Source organism: Euprymna scolopes, chromosome 20 (assembly GCF_053919585.1).
Source record: "Euprymna scolopes isolate OS-2025 chromosome 20, ASM5391958v1, whole genome shotgun sequence".
Lineage (NCBI taxonomy): Eukaryota > Metazoa > Mollusca > Cephalopoda > Sepiida > Sepiolidae > Euprymna > Euprymna scolopes.
The window spans coordinates 90801540-90818920 of record NC_136501.1 but is presented as its reverse complement, the minus strand read 5'-3'; the positions used below and the strand labels follow the sequence as shown (position 1 = coordinate 90818920).

Sequence of the window (17381 nt, the reverse complement as noted above, 5' to 3'; positions counted from 1 at the left end):
AAATAGTATACTTAGATGACTTCTATTTTTAAAATCAAAGAATTCTCGTCTTGAACCGATTCTCACAATGTTTTCACTGATGTAACCTTTGACCTTCTTCAGACATATCTTATCAAACTCGAGAATCATTATACCAAATTTTAAACTCAACCGTATTTCTCATAAACAAAACGATTCAGGCCTGTTCACTGAAAAATGACGTCATACCTGAGGTTCTAATAAGCAAGATCTGTCAAACAGTCACACTGTCGTAGACACTAAGAAAATATAGTTTAAAAGAAAAAATAATTCACTATAAGAAACAAAAAAACACTCGTTTAAAGATTTATTTGAAAATTAATAATCAAGAAAACTATTTTTTTTAATATCATTATGAAATGAATGCTAAATTTTTTTTTAATATCATTATGAAATGAATGCTAAAATTTTAAATTTAGAAAAGTCAAACGACATTCTTTTCTTTAAAAGAAATATTTATCTTTAAAAGTTTATAGGTAAATATTTTCTTTTAAACAAGAAAAAATACATATCGTTTTGACTTTCTTAAATTTAAATTCTTAGTAATAATTAAATAAACTCTGAAAAAAAACAAGCCACGTGTCCCCCTCTGGTGCTGCATGTGAGATGACGCCACAAAAAATAGTGAAGAAATAATGAATATGATAAGTGTGAAGGGCCAACGTTGCCTTCACATTTTCGTCAAGTTTCAAAAAAATCTAATGGATGGGGCAAAAGTTATGGGGTAAAAAGTGTCATTTTTTTTGCAATTTTGGGGCATTTGTGACTCCTTTTCAGCTCCTGGGAACACCGAATCCCAGTGAAAAATGAATAAATGGTGCAGTTTCACGCTTTAAGACATTTATATTTGAATTCGGCATCATGGAAAACCACTATATAGACATACATATCAAGTTTTTGAGTAATATGAAAAAAAGAACTCCAAAAAGGCATGTTTTTTTTTTTGTCCTAAAAGTCTCAAAGGGATGCGAACCAGAATTTTGCCAGGGTCACCCATACTGAATTCATATTAAGAACAATGGCTTCTACATTTTGGCCAAGTTTCAGAAAAATCTAATAGATTGATCAAATGCTATGGAGCAAACTGTATCATTTTTGGCCATTTTGACCTCTTTTGAGCCCCTGGGGACTCCGAATCCCAGTGTAAATGGTTACGGTGCAGATTCAGATTTTAACATGTGTATATTTGAGTTGACCACCATGAAAAAACACTATATAGTCAGATATATCTGTTCTTGTTGAGAAATATGAAAAAAGAGCCTCAAAAAGGGGTGTTTTTAGCACTAAAAGTGCCTGGGGACGTGAACCAGAATTTTGCCAAGGTCATCCATACTGGATTTATATTAACAATAGGCTCCACATTTCGGCCAAGTTTCAGAAAAATCTAATGGTTGGATCAAAATTTATAGGGCAAAATCTGTCATTTTTGGCCATTTTGGGTCATTTTTTTACCTCTTGAGCCCCTGGGGGCGTAACGGGAATTTTTGCAAAAATTTTTTTTACTTTTTTACATCTCTTTAATGAATACAATTTGTGGCAAAATTTTAGGAAAAACTAATGGATGGTTATCTAGTAATCGTCCGGACTAATGAATGAGCGCACAGATGCCACTGAAAACATAGGTCCTTCTCTGATAAATCAGGGGACCAATATAAATATCTCTTACTATACAATATTTCCCTGGCAAGAAATTCTCTCTTACTTGCAGGTCTCCAAATGTCTTCAGAGAAAAGAAAATACTTTTGGACCATTTTTATAAATATCTCTGCAATTCAGTACAACATGACGACTTGACATCTTTGATGATTAAAAAAGAAAATAATCATTTATGTACTTCTGGTTGAGTCTTGGGATTATCTACGTCTGGCTGTTTTTTCAGACATTATTTTGTGACATCAGTAGGTCACATGACTTTAGTGCGAAGGCTTTAACTTCCAACAGTTGTAACCGAACCCTCTATTTAATCCAAGAAGATAGATTATATTTATCTTGCTTTTAATTTTCATCCAGATCGAGGTATAAATTAATGCATACCCTTTTATAATACCATGTAAGTATTTATCTGTTCTCCTCCTCCTCATGATGATGGCAAGTTTTGGATGGTTTTTAGAAATTGACTTAAAAACTAACCTATCTCTGACACAAGTCTTTACTTATTCCTCCTTTTTTCTAATCCATTCTTATCACTTCCTCCCATGTTTTCCTTGGTGTTACCCTGTGAACTGATTTTGCTAGCTCAATTATTTTAACCTAGGAACTCACTCATTCTTTCACACATAGCTATTGTAATATTTTTTTAAAACAAGTTTTGTTAAAATTTTTTTTGACTATTAATAAGAGTATGAAACTAATGATTTCAATGATCGTTTTTATAACCACAGTTATGATAACTAACCAATCAGAAGCTTCAAAAGTTATTACATAAAATGTCGAATTTTGGATTCAATCAGTTCGCCGTCAGCCTCTGTCTCAAAACGACTCATGATCGGGACTGCATTGATTCTTTGCTGCTATCTTTGTTACTATGAATTAGCACTCACAATCGTGACTGCATTGATTCTTCGCCGATTTGATTTACTGCCACCATCTTTATTAAACCTAATGTCTCAACACTTAACAAGTTTAAAAAGTAGAAAAGACTGATTTTCCCAAACGATACCCGTTCGCCTTGCTAGCATTTATAAGTTTAGAAAATGTACAAGTTCCGAGGAGATATTATCATTCTTCATTTTTCAAAGCTGAACAAAACCTAACGATAATTTGAGACAAGCTTTTTACTTCTGACCTTTATTTGCTGGCAGATTCCGTTTTCTTGACTTCTAACAAAACATTTTTGTTTTGCTTTTCTTTTTTGTTTTTGCAAGACAAATCTCAACAACAGACTTGTATTAGCGGCAACATTCCATTGGTAAATTGGTTTGGGCCAATGCCAAAAATTCAGGTGTCTCCCACCTCGTTTTACAGAGCAGAAAATAAAAACAGGCTGTTTTGCAAAACATGTGAATATGCTCACCAAGTTATGTACATTAACGAATATACATTTATCTTTCCGTGTGTGTGTGTGTATCACTTTTTTGTCATTTTACTTCCGCATAAAGTCTGAGAAATCAAAGGGCACCACACTAAATAGTCAAAGAGTCAAGGAGGATAGAAAAACTGAGGAGAAAAAGCATTAAACAGGCCTACACTGAATGAGTGCAAAGATGACTGGGACCTCGGAGAGGCTTATTGCTACTCAAATTCCAGTGAAAACCAATAACCACTACCAGCAAGAAATTAATGGTAAATTAATTTGCAAATGACATCGAAAGAGGTGGAGAGTACTGAAAATCTGAGGAGACTTGTCATTCAAACTTCAGGGAACATCAGAATTTGTTCTCAAAGAGAAATGATTGGGAAAATACAACGAATAACAATAATGAAAACAGTTGAAATATTAAGGAAAACCCTTGAATGCGGAAACTAACACACATGAGCAACAAGTGTGGACCAGACAAAGTGCCGCAGAGGCAAAACATGAAACGCCACATGGAACCAAGAACACTGAAGCCACATATCTATAAGTTCTCCCCCCACCCATTACCACATAACTGACCCCCCCCCTCCACCCCAAAAAAAGTGAAAACAGCCAGCCAAGTAGAGTCAAGGAGGAAAGAAAGACCAAGGAGAGAGTACTGACCAGATCTCCGCTGGATAAGTGCGAAGAGAACTGGGACCCTGAGAAGACTTATTGCCACTCAAATTCCAGTGAAGACTAATAGCCGCTGCCAACAAGAAATCAATGGCAAGCAGCTGTTGCGATAATGCAAATAGTATCAAAAGAGGTGGCGAGTACTGGAAATCTGGGGAGATTTGTTGTCACTCAGCTTCTAGGGAACACCATGGGCTGTTTTCAAGGAGAGATCTTTGATAACCTATGTGAAAACTCCTTGTGAGCCAATAATAAGCAGAAGCAGAATATATTCGCCAGGTGTTTAAGACTTCATTGTTTATGTAATTCCCTGTCAAGTGTATTCAATTAAGTTTCTTTAATTGCAATTATACATAATTAAATCTCATTATTTTAATTGCAATTAATACATAATTAAATCTCATTATTTTAATTGCAATTAATACATAATTAAATCTCAGTATTTTAATTGCAATTAATACATAATTAAACTCAGTATTTTAATTGCAATTAATACATAATTAAATTTCAGTATTTTAATTGCAATTAATACATAATTAAATCTTAGTATTTTAATGTCAATTAATACATAATTAAATCTCAGTATTTTAATTGCAATTAATACATAATTAAATCTCATTATTTTAATTGCAATTAATACATAATTAAATCTCATTATTTTAATTGCAATTAATACATAATTAAATCTCATTATTTTAATTGGAATTCATTGAGAGGAGTAATATTTATTAATTCTATTTATTTATTGCGGACTATTATCCTCATGTTTTCTTAGTTGTTTCACAACGTTTCGACCAACTATTCCTCTGGCCTTCGTCAGGTGGTAACAACGATAGATAGAAACTCTGAATCTCCTGACTGCATTCACTGCAATTACTGCCTTCCATAGTTGTCGTCTCACCACGTTTTGGCCAACTAAACCTCTATAAACATGAATTTATAAGACCAAAAAATTCAACCTTGATTACCTTTCGGGGCCCATGGTGCAGTTGATAGAGACGTTGAATCTCTATGGTTCTAGGTGAGAATTGTCTGAAGATAGCGGTTTCAATCATACCCAAAGCCGGCCAGAGGCTTACTTGGCCAAAACATCCAGAGGAATAGTTGGTCGAAACATTGTGAAACAACTAAGAAAAGATGAGGATAATAGTCCGTAATCTCTATATATATAAAAGCGAAAATGTATGTTCGCTTTTTGTGTATGTCCAAGAACGGCTTTTTTCAGAGAAGCGGTCAGTCGGTTCACAACTTTTTAAAACTTTTTATATCACATGTAAATCGTAATATCTCACAGTTAACAACGGAGCTCGCCTGTCTATTTAATTTGCTCGACTTCGGGAAGATAAATATTCAGCAGTTTTCGCTCACCGCATGTAGGTTGGCCTTTTCCTATAATGTTTCCTCCTACCCCCAACGTCTTGGAGGGGAAAAAAAAAAAGCATTCCTGCACTAAATGAAAAGTTGACCTCATTAAGTCATTAAAACGTGCATCTGTTAATTTAATTAAATAAATTCAAACGTGTTTCTGTTAGCATCTCGCGGTGGGGCAATAGTTAACGTCGCACTTTTTTTTTTCACACTTTAATTTACAACTTTGCCTCAAGGGTTTGGGTTCGATCCTCATACTTACCTACCAAAACATTTTTTTCTTTAGAAGAAACGTTGTGAACCTGTCAGCTTTAGCATTATTTCCATGGCAAGTGCTCGTCTGAGCTCCAATCTATGGTCCTCACTTTCACAAAAAACACCCGTCTAGCCAAAACCATTATCAATAATTTCCCACACTCTTTGTGCCTAAACCTAAATGTAGATTCCATTAACAAAGCTTCTTTCTTAGAATGGCACGCCTGTGGAACTCTCTTCCATTTGCCTGCTTTCCAGCTGACTACAATATGATTGTCTTCAAGTCCAATGTAAACAAGTTCTTAATGAACCGTCCCCCTAAGTAATCCAATTTATAAAATTTCCACTACTTATGTTTACTATGCTATAATCACATCGACTAATGTATATCCAATAACCCTCATCCTCGAGTGGCCTGATAAGTGGTGATTCCTATGTAAAAAAAAAAAAAAAAAAAAAAAAAAAAAAAAATCAAATAAAAAATATAAAAGAATCGTTTTTGGTATCGGAAAATAGGCACAAATTTTTCCCATTCCGATACCCCAAACAGTTCCAATCTTCCCGATTAATCATCCCAGCATTAGTCTAAAATATCAGAGATCAAGGGGGGAGCCCCCTTCCTGAAGCTATTACTTTCTCTATGCGAGATATATATACCAGCAACTTTAGGCATTTCTATAAAAAGAAAAACAGAAAGTAGATTTATTTTATAAGTGTTTCTTCCGAAACATCAAAACATATTTGCCCTTTTCATTACCACAAAACAATCTCTGGATAAGTACACACAAGTTGAGAACTGTCCTAATTAGCAAAACTTTAAAGTAGAACACTATAAAGTGGTAGTCAATGTTTATATAAAAACGTTGTAGATATCATATGCCAGCATCTGTTCCATGGTTTATTGGTGAGAGTTATTGACTATAAACTAAATGATTTTAGATGTGGTACTAGTCTTGTTGTATATTAGTGTGTACATAATGAATGCATGGGTAACATGTCTGCGTCATCTACAGGGTGGTCAAAAAGTCAGGTAACATGTTAAAGGTAGAAAAAACAATATGATCCATTATAATCTCTATTCGTTTAATATTATTTTATTATAAGTTGAATGGCCAGCCAGATCTCCGGATCTTACCCCTCCTGATTTCTGGCTTTGGGGCTATGTAAAGGATAGCGTTTATGGCAAGAAGCCTGATACAATAGCGTCTTTAAAGTTATTTATTGAAGAGGAGATTGCGCGGATATCAGCTGACATGATTACACGTGTTACACAATCAGTGGTTAATCGCTTCCAGCGATTGATAAAGATAAATGGACGACAATTAACAAAATAAACATATTTTTCATGTTTGTTTCATTTTATATTTCAATGTATGGTACTTAAATATACGTGTATTGCTAATATCGTTTTTCTTTAAAATGTTACCCGACTTTTTGACCACCCTGTATATAGTTATAAACGTGTAATCTGATCGTCTAGTAGGTGTGTGTATATATACATGTCAATATAAAGTTTGCTGTGTACATTTATAACTGTATAGCAGGGTGTATCACATTTAAAACAGTTTCTGAAATGACAATAACATGAAGACAGTAATTTAACGGGACAAAAATTGTCTTTGGGGACACCAGCAGAACGGACACATACCTTATTTTCTTTTCTCTCTTAAAGCGTTAGCTCTTCTAAGTTCTTTTTCTTCTCTCCGAAAGAAGATGCCAAGATGCGAATTAGTTTTTTTTTTTTATGAGCCTTTTATTCATGTCTAGATTCCTTTCTGGAGTTTTGCAACACTTGTTGAAGTTTACAGTTTGCTATATCTTGCACCCAAAATCTTCTCTCAAGTATCCAGAGATTGTCTGCTCTTTTCCTGTATGCTAGGTAACTGCTCATTCTGAATGTCCAACTTGACTGACCAACTCCGTGACTGAAACTAACTTTAAATTGGTATACGTGTATAAATCAAATTCTTCCTTTGATTCTCTGACGTCACTAACCTTATCCTAGGTCATTTTTTTTTTAATACTAAATTTTATTTGTTCTTGTTTCTAAAATGGCAAAGTTCTTTATCTTGCTTAAACATTTGACCCGGTAATAATCTATTGCGACTTTATTTTTACAACATTCCAATAATATTTACTCTGTTGACTATTCATATTTAATGACAATTAACAATTGCAGGTTACTTGATGATGCACGGGAGTCCAAAATATAACAGTCTTGCCACACTGAACAGCTGTGATACAGCAAAACAATTTGTATGTAGATAACACACACACATACATACACACACAATATATATATACATGTAAATAAATTAACATTAAATTAATTTGGAAATCTTATTGAGATGATTAATTTGTATAATTTATTTTATTTAATTATTTGTGGACTATTATCATCATCTTCTACTTGTTGTTTAATGACGTTTTGGCCAATTATTCCTCTGGCCTTCATCCAATTAGAAGATGAGAATAATAGTCGCAAACCCCTAACTCTCGTAAACTGTCGCAAAACTCATTGTCATTCCTAAAACTAACTTTAAAACATGTTGATCAACTTTTTTGTTCTAGTTACTGCATATCTTGATTAACAATCCTATTTTAGCTCTCTTTTGTGTTCCTCTGCGAACAAATTTCTATACCTTTGTTATGTTGATAAACTTGTTTCTTTTTATTAAATTAATTTGGAAATCTTATTGAGATTAGTAATTTGTATATTTTATTTTATTATTATCATCATCTTCTAGTTGTTATTTAATGACATTTCGGCCAATTACTCCTCTGGCCTTCGTCAGGTGGTTAACCGCGATGGAATAGGAATGTCAAATCTCCTGACTGCATCCACAGCAATTACTGCCTTTCATAGTTCTTGTCTCACCTCGGTTTGGTCAACTAATCCTTTAACCGGCTTTGGGTGGGATTGAAACCGCTACCTTCAAACAATTGGAAAAACAAATATAAAAAAATGTGGATTTATAAGACCAAAAAAAATCCAACCTTGATTGCCCCTTTGGGGCCTGTGGCCCAGTGGATAGAGATGCGGAATATCTACGATTCCAGGTGAGCATTGTCTGAAGGTAGCGGTTTCAATCCCACCCAAAGCCGGTCAGAGGATTAGTTGACTAAACCGAGGTGAGACGACAACAACTATGGAAGGCAGTAATTGCTGTGATGCAGTCGAGAGATTCAACTTTTCTATCCCGTTGCAGTTAACCACCTGATGAAGGCCAGAGGAATAATTGCCCGAAACGTCATTAAACAACAACAACAAGATGAGGATAATAGTTCACAAATAATTAAATAAAATAAATTATAAATTAACATGTTAGCAATTTAAGTTCCTATTAAAGGGTTTGGAAATCTTTTCTTCGCCGGCTCTAGCTGGAAAAATGGTGGACGAAGTCAAGAAATGTGAGGTCAAGTTACTTCATGCCCGGCATTGGTTTCAAGTCCTAAGTGGTCGAAGTGGACAAAGGGTTAAAAAAGTTTCTCCTTTCTTCCTTTTGTATTTTCAAATGCATTCTGAGAAGTTATTTTATTCTCAAGTTATTTTCTGACTGCAAGATTTATTTGGAGTCCTGAAGAGACATGAAAATGTTGATAGATTTACATAGACTCCTTATAGTGTTCATATAATTTTATTCATAAGCTCTATACACATAGTGAGTGATTTTAAAAAAATATTGGTTTCTAGTTTATGGTAAAAATACACTTGCACTTTACATATATATGTGTCATCTGCATACAGTACTGTTTCGTTATATCACAACTTATCAGTGCTGCTAGTCTAGTACCTTTCCGTTGCTAAGGATTGAACCTAGAACCATCGCATTGATAGTCAGCAATTCTACCCATCGACCCACAGGACGGCACCTGCAAATGACCTCAAAAAATGTCTATTTCAAACAAAAATTCGTCCACCACTTTTAGTGCTCAAGCCTTGTCTTTATTTACAAACAAAGAGGAACCTCGCATTTTACAACCAATTAAGTAGCAGGTGAGATTATTTACGACAGTGCTCTAGCCAAAGAGGGGGGGCTTAAAATATATGTAAGCATCTGCATATACACACACACACACATATATATATATATTATCGTCATTGGGCTCCTTCAGTCTTTGACAGAATATGGATACCCACGAACGAGTGCCTGCACGTGAAATTTTTGTGGCAGGAGGAGCGCAATCTCCAACCACACCTCTCCTGAGTCGACATTGTTAAATACAAGTGGCAAGTGAAGTGTATGTACAAGACGACTGGAAACAAATGCCGAGATAAGCGGAGAGCACATACAACACCTCGCATTCCAAAATGGTCACCCATCTGGTAATAACCAGGCTTAATGTTGCTTGACTTCGATGATCTGATGAGAACCGGTGTGTCAATGCGATTATGCCATATATATATATCAATAGATAGATAGATATATATAACTACTTCATTTATTCACATAAATTTAATATACGAAAGTATAGATTTATGCGTAAACTTTAAGTATTTACTTCAAAAGTGCTCAATACGTAGGTAGAGCTAGTTAGTAATTTATAAAATATATATGGCGATTAAGCTACACTGAATATTCTGCGTTTCATCCATTGGCTAACTAGAAATCCTCAACATATATAAAAACAAGAAGCAACCACAAAATTCGCGCATAAGCCTGACGAATCCTATAGTTGGATGAAACACAGAATATTCAGTGTAGCTTAATCGCCATATATATTTGATAGATATATAGATGTTTGTGTAAATTTACCAATTACAAATTTAAAACTAAATAAATGAATAAATAAAACTAAATTAATATAAAATAAATATATTAATAAACATTAATAACAAAAATTATAAGAATCAATACTGACCCTGAAAGTCAATATATAAAAAAATGACTCAATAAATAATAAGTCGGTGAACCAAAAAACATTGGTTTCTGTGATGGCCGTCTTTGCTACAACATTAACATTTAAATAAAACAGCAACTTTGGATGTTTCCCTTCAGAAAACGAAAAGATTGTTTGTTTTATGAGAAAGGAAATGTTTCTCCCAAAACATCCAAATACATATTTCTTTTTTCTTTGCATTTTATTTCAATGCAAGTTCTTAGGAATCAAGGGACCCCCTTCCTGGGGCTAACACTTGATCTCTATATGCGATGCATAGATATTTAAACAATCAATAGCTTAACAGAACTTTAATCTTTTATGCCAATAATTATTATGCCAACACCACGTTCAACTAAGGATGCGCTTAAGAAAAAGACGGATAAATAATGACCTAGCCAGAGATAGGTTCACTTGGAAAGTAATTTCTAAATGTCATCCAACACATACCAGAATGTATATGACATTAAAATGATTAATATTAATATCAAATTTGGTTTTTATTTCTGTTTTCAGCTAATGTAACCTTCAATCGTATACGGCATAATCACGTTGACACACCGGTTCCCGCTGGATCACTGAGACTAAGCAAAGTTGAACCTGGTCAGTACTAAATGGGTGACCATTTGGGACTTTCAGGTGCTGTATGTGCTCTCCGCTTATCTCAGCATTGTTTCCAGTCATCCTGGTCTTCTCCTTGCCACTGGACTCAAACAGTGCCAATTCAGGAGAGGTGTGGTTTGAGTCCAGTGGCAAGGAGAAGACCAGGATGACTCGAAACAATGCCTCACAATTACACACGCAGCTGCTCCTAAGGGGTATCCTTTGTCTTTCAAGACTAAACAGAAGCATGGGGAACCTTCGACCTTCTTCTGGTGCCTCTTTTCATACATGAACATTCTTAAGTCAGATGTCCACAGTATGAGAGTGAAATTTTGCTAGTGGGAGTTGTGGACATGCGCTGCACGGAGAGAAATGATGAGAACAGTATGATGGATGTGAAATCAGAGTCTTAAAGATATGCTTAGATACGATGATTGCAAAACTTCTAAAGAAGTTTCATTTCCTTGGTGACATCGTTAGACAGAGAAGGTGCTAGTGTTATAGCAAGAATTAGGAATGGATGAAATAAGTTCAAATAATTTTTGCCATTATTAATCAGATGAGCGTTACTACTGTCAGCCAAGGGAAGAGTCTATCAGTATGAGGCACATATAGGCAGTGTGGTGATGCATGGAAGTGAAACCTGGCCAATAAGGGTTGAGGATATGTGTTGCATGGAGAAAAATGATATGATGGATTTGTAATCAGAGTCAAAAACAGATTCAGATCTGATGGCCTTGGAGGAAGATTAAAATTGGACAGTATAGGGATATGTGTGCAGAAGAGTAGACTTTGATGGTATGGTCACATTGAAAAAAAAAATAGATGAGAGTTTTTATTAGAGGTAAAACAGTTGAGGTAGCAGGATCAGTTCACAGGGTAATACGAAAAACAAAGGAGGAAGTGATGAAAATAGACTTGAGAGAAAGAAGAATAAACAAAGATCTGGGTCAGTTTAGAAGTCAATTTGTTGAAGCTGTCCAACACATGCCAGCATGTAAAATGGATATTATGATGATAATGATTTGCTAAAGTAAAGCAAATGCTTCATGTTAGGCAGTTCTTCAAAGCAGGGTATTAAAACAAGTTGCAGGGATGACAGAGTTATCCCTCTTTTTAAGGTTATCTATCTTTTGGAGCGAAGTTAGTGTTTGGGACAAAGTTGTTCCTTTTCGAAAAAAATAGTTAAGGAACCCCCTTTTCAATATAAAGGAGCCCCCAAATCTAGTGAGATAATGCAGGTTTGAGATTGAGACCTTGATGGAAATTTTTTAATTCTTTCCTACTGCAAGAACTTAGACACCAAGGTCAGATAGTGGGCTGGAGAAGTCAGTGCCCCTAAGGAGGGAGCACTCTGACCTGCAAAAAAGTGTTGAAGGGGGGGGAGAGAGAGAGAGAGAGAGAGAGAGAGAGAGAGAGAGAGAGAGAAAGAACCGTCAACATTCCCCGGTAAAGGCGCCTCAGGCGATTAGCAATAAACTCCTTAAAGAGAGAAGGCAAAGCCTAGAACTGGACTGATCAAATATCCCACCCCAATTAACAGGGACCAGATCATTACAGGAAGAGTCTAATCTGTTGATTTTGGGGCCGAGAACAAAAGTCCCGAGCTGAACATATTTCTCCTATTTGCTCTCTGGTCACTGGATTAAACAGACTTACTGTATTTGAGCTTGGTTCCTACAAATAAACACTAGGGGGGGGGGGATCTACGTTAAGTTTTGCTTGTGTGCTTCGGCAACTTTCTTGCCTTGTTATTACAAATATGTGCATTCAATTAATTCATTTTTAGTTCTTTCCTACTGCAAGAACTTACACACCAAGGTCAGAAAGTGGGATGGAGAAGTCAATGCCCCTGAGGAGGGGGCACTTTGACCTGCAAAAATGTGCCTGGGCAACCCCGTCGGCATTCCCCTTACCAGTGAGAGAGAGAGAGAGAGAGCCCTGAAACAGTATGTATTCTTTTCTATTTACCTGACTATGTGGAGGCTGAAATGAAACACTCCACAAGTGAAAACAGCCGATGAAACATGGTTATATTCAAGTCTACAAAGTAAGCAGTTTTCTTCCAAACAACAGTATCTTCTGTTGTCTGTTCATATCAGAATTTCTGCTAGTGTTTCGGTAGCAAATTTCATTCTATAATTATACTAGCCTGGGTACCCGACATTGCCTGGGTGTTTGGAGGTGTGTGTTGAGCAAAAAAGGTGGTAGTATGCAGGCAGGCTCGAACCTGTACTGCGAAGGTGGAAAAGAATGTAAAAAAAAACAACAAAAAAAAACAAACAAAAAAAAAAAAAAAAAAAAAAAAAACAAAAAAAAAACGCCAAACCCGAAGTGATGAATCTTTAAATTAAGGCTAGTCAATCGAAAAGAGGGGATGACTTTGGAACATATCGGCAAAAAAATACTGATCTCGTGAACATCCATTACCTCTGTCAAAAGTTTTAGGCAGACATACAAACATAAATTGGGACAAAAATTGTCTCAATCTACAAAGATTTCTCCTTAGCTAACTGAGGACAGAAAAGATTATGAGAACAGATATTACACTTTGCTCCTCACCAAAAAGCGAAGTGCCTAACCAGAGTTACTTTAGTCATTTGTTGCAATTCTTTTGTTTTTAAAACTCTGCCAGAAATTCAAATGACAAAACTTGTCTTCACTTGTGTTAATATACTTTCTAGAAGCTCAACCACCATTTGTTTGTCAAGTTATTTAGCACCCCACTCCCCCGCATTTTCTTCACACACTTCTTCAAGGTCAGCATTTGCTCATACCTCATTCCCTGATTAGCTGCCAAATAATCAAAGACATTTTTAACTATGATGAAGAAATGAGACAAAAAAAGAAAGAAACAAAATATTTGGAATAAGTAAAGTAGAATCTGTCATGGAATTAAACAGAAACTAAGGTGTGGCAGATATAAAAGAGAAGGGGAAGGAGAGAGAGAGAGAGAAGGGGAAGGAGAGAGAGAGAGAGAGAGAAGGGGAAGGAGAGAGAGAGAGAGAAGGGGAAGGAGAGAGAGAGAGAGAGAAGGGGAAGGAGAGAGAGAGAGAAGGGGAAGGAGAGAGAGAGAGAGAGAGAGAGAGAAGGGGAAGGAGAGAGAGAGAGAGAGAAGGGGAAGGAGAGAGAGAGAGAGAGAAGGGGAAGGAGAGAGAGAGAGAGAGAGAAGGGGAAGGAGAGAGAGAGAGAGAGAAGGGGAAAAAAGAGAGAGGTGGAAAAAGAGAGAGAGAGAAAAGGGGAAAAATGGGGAAAGAGAGCGAAGAATAAAAGGAGAGAAGGGGAAGGAGAGAAGGGGAAAGAGAGAGAGAGAGAAGGGGAAAGAGAGAGAGAGAGAAGGGGAAAGAGAGAGAGAGAGAAGGGGAAAGAGAGAGAGAGAGAAGGGGAAAGAGAGAGAGAGAGAAGGGGAAAGAGAGAGAGAGAGAAGGGGAAAGAGAGAGAGAGAGAAGGGGAAAGAGAGAGAGAGAGAGAAGGGGAAAGAGAGAGAGAGAGAAGGGGAAGGAGCGGGAGATGGGGAAGGAGCGGGAGATGGGGAAGGAGCGGGAGATGGGGAAGGAGCGGGAGATGGGGAAGGAGCGGGAGATGGGGAAGGAGCGGGAGATGGGGAAGGAGCGGGAGATGGGGAAGGAGCGGGAGATGGGGAAGGAGCGGGAGATGGGGAAGGAGCGGGAGATGGGGAAGGAGCGGGAGATGGGGAAGGAGCGGGAGATGGGGAAGGAGCGGGAGATGGGGAAGGAGCGGGAGATGGGGAAGGAGCGGGAGATGGGGAGGGGGAAGGAGCAGGAGATGGGGAAGGGGAAGGAGCAGGAGATGGGGAAGGAGCAGGAGATGGGGAGGGGGAAGGAGCAGGAGATGGGGAAGGAGCAGGAGCAGGAGATGAGGAGGGGGAAGGAGCAGGAGATGAGGAGGGGGAAGGAGATGAGGAGGGGGAAGGAGATGAGGAGGGGGAAGGAGATGGGGAGGGGGAAGGAGCTGGGGAGGGGGAAGGAGCTGGAGATGGGGAGGGGGAAGGAGCTGGAGATGGGGAGGGGGAAAGAGCTGGGGATGGGGAGGGGGAAAGAGCTGGGGATGGGGAGGGGGAAGGAGCTGGGGAAGGAGCTGGAGATGGGGAAGGAGCGAGAGAGGAGAGAAGGAGCGAGAGAGGAGAGAAGGAGCGAGAGAGGAGAGAAGGAGCGAGAGAGGAGAGAAGGAGCGAGAGAGGAGAGAAGGAGCGAGAGAGGAGAGAAGAGAAAAGGAGAGGGGAGAAAAAAGAGGAGGTAAGAAAGAAAGAAAAACGAACGATTGTCAAAATATATGTCAAAAGAAAGAATACAAAAAAATGATACCAGAATTATTCAAATGATATTTCATATAAAAATAGAAAATATCAACGATGAAACGAAAGACGATATCTTTTATTACTAATTCGTTATCACGAACTCTCCATCAATTACGCATTAACGAGAGACTTAAAATCTCATTTAGCAAAATACGGGCAAACGAGAATGCAACATAAAATTGGTAATATCACCTAGTGTAAAATATTAGATGTTCTTGCGCAAGACTGTGTCCATATGACTGCTTTGGGAGCAAACAGCTGATTCTAAGCATGAGTAATGCGCCAGGAGACATTCTAAACTCTTTCAGATGAGTAATCCAACGGGGGAACGAAAAGGGGGGAAGGGGAGACAGACGGAAAACGGGGGAAGGGGAGACAGACAGAAAAGGGGGGAAGGGGAGACAGACAGAAAAGGGGGGAAGGGGAGACAGACAGAAAAGGGGGGAAGGGGAGACAGACAGAAAAGGGGGGAAGGGGAGACAGACAGAAAAGGGGGGAAGGGGAGACAGACAGAAAAGGGGGGAAGGGGAGACAGACAGAAAAGGGGGGAAGGGGAGACAGACAGAAAAGGGGGGAAGGGGAGACAGACAGAAAAGGGGGGAAGGGGAGACAGACAGAAAAGGGGGGAAGAGAGACAGAAAAGGGGGAAGAGAGACAGAAAAGGGGGAAGAGAGACAGAAAAGGGGGAAGAGAGACAGAAAAGGGGGAAGAGAGACAGAAAAGGGGGAAGAGAGACAGAAAAGGGGGAAGAGAGACAGAAAAGGGGGAAGAGAGATAGAAAAGGGGGAAGAGAGACAGAAAAGGGGGAAGAGAGAGAGAGAAAAGGTTACTATTAATTATAATTTGAAACTAATTGTTCCCGTGTTTACCATCACATCAGGTGATATTTGGACTTTATGATGAACGCCTTGGAAAAGTCACTTCTGATTAATGTGCGATATAGCGTGGATGGCTATATGCAAAATGACGTCATCGCTAAATAAAAATGATTATAAAAAGTAGAAAGAAGACGACCACGTGAGAGGTGTATATAACGTTCAAGATCATGTTAGAGGCAAAGATAATGTTCGAAATCATGTGGGTGATGTCACCGTTGTAACAATAAGGAAATAAATCTTATTGTTACAAAGAAAAAGCGAGTTAAAAATTTTTTTCTACTTTGTGACTGAGGCTACAACGTGTTGTGTAAAAGTGTACAAATGTTTACCAATTTTAAATATTGTGTTACTAGCAGGACCTGTGGAAATTCTACAAAATGAGAAATATAGTATATCAACAAGTATGTTTTGATAAAGCTAATATTTTTCTGAATAGCGCAAAAATGAGTTTTTTTTTATAGAAAAGCCAATAACATGCAGCAAATATGAGTTTAATAACATTTCTATAAAAATAGCGTCCATTATATTTAAAATATAGAACTGAGATAAATCACTAAGTACTAATAAATACTCAGAAAGTAATATTGTGCTACATAGTTCAATACAAATAAAATCACATTGTAAGAGACGATCTTTAATTTACTCCTTCAGTCCAGCACATCTTAGTAGACATGCCCCCCTTTTCCCCCAGTTTCTTTCGAATGTTATATTCTTCACAAATTCTAACCGGTACTTTAAAAGGGGATAAAAATCGCTAACAGAAAAATTGTTTTATCAACTGACCTTATATTTATCATTCTGTTGAAGAAGTTGTCCATGACGCTCCCAATTTACTTGTGCCACACCCTCAAAAGAAGTCTTAAACTTGGCCACCTTGCCTTCGTCTGCAAACTGCTTCCGTGGTTTAATGATGAATTCTGGCTTCTTGGTTGGATCAAATTCTTCCATTACAGGATTCACTACGACTGGATCAGCACTTGGCCTGCAAGAAAAAAAAAAAAAAAAAAGACTAATTAATCCAAACATATATATTACTTAATTGGAATTCATTATTAAGATAAGTATTATTTATTACTTTTATTTATTGCGGATTATTATCCTCATCCTTTTTAGTTGTTTCACAACATTTCGGCCAACTATTCCTCTGGCCTTCGTCAGGTGGTAACCGCTACGGGATAGGAACTCCGAATCTCCTAACTGCATTCTCATCAATTACAAATTACTGCCATCTATAGTTGTTGTCATCTCACCACGTTTTTGGCCGGCCGGGTTTGGGTAGGATTGAAACCGCTATCTTAAGACAATTCTCACTAAGAAATATGAAGATAATAGCCTGCAATAAATAATACTCATCCCAATGAATTCCAAT

At 37.4% G+C, this 17381-nt stretch overlaps 1 protein-coding gene across 12 annotated transcripts in view; it reads right to left on the bottom strand.

Moving 5' to 3' along the window:
- Positions 1–17381, bottom strand: part of LOC145241644 (myosin light chain kinase, smooth muscle-like) — a 224373-nt gene that overhangs the window by 168458 nt on the left and 38534 nt on the right. For all 12 annotated transcript variants that reach the window (XM_080104782.1, XM_080104777.1, XM_080104772.1 and 9 more), the window contains exon 2: positions 16796–16994. In XM_080104782.1, coding sequence (XP_079960908.1) covers positions 16796–16994 — 199 coding nt within the window. The remainder of the gene's footprint in view (positions 1–16795; positions 16995–17381) is intronic.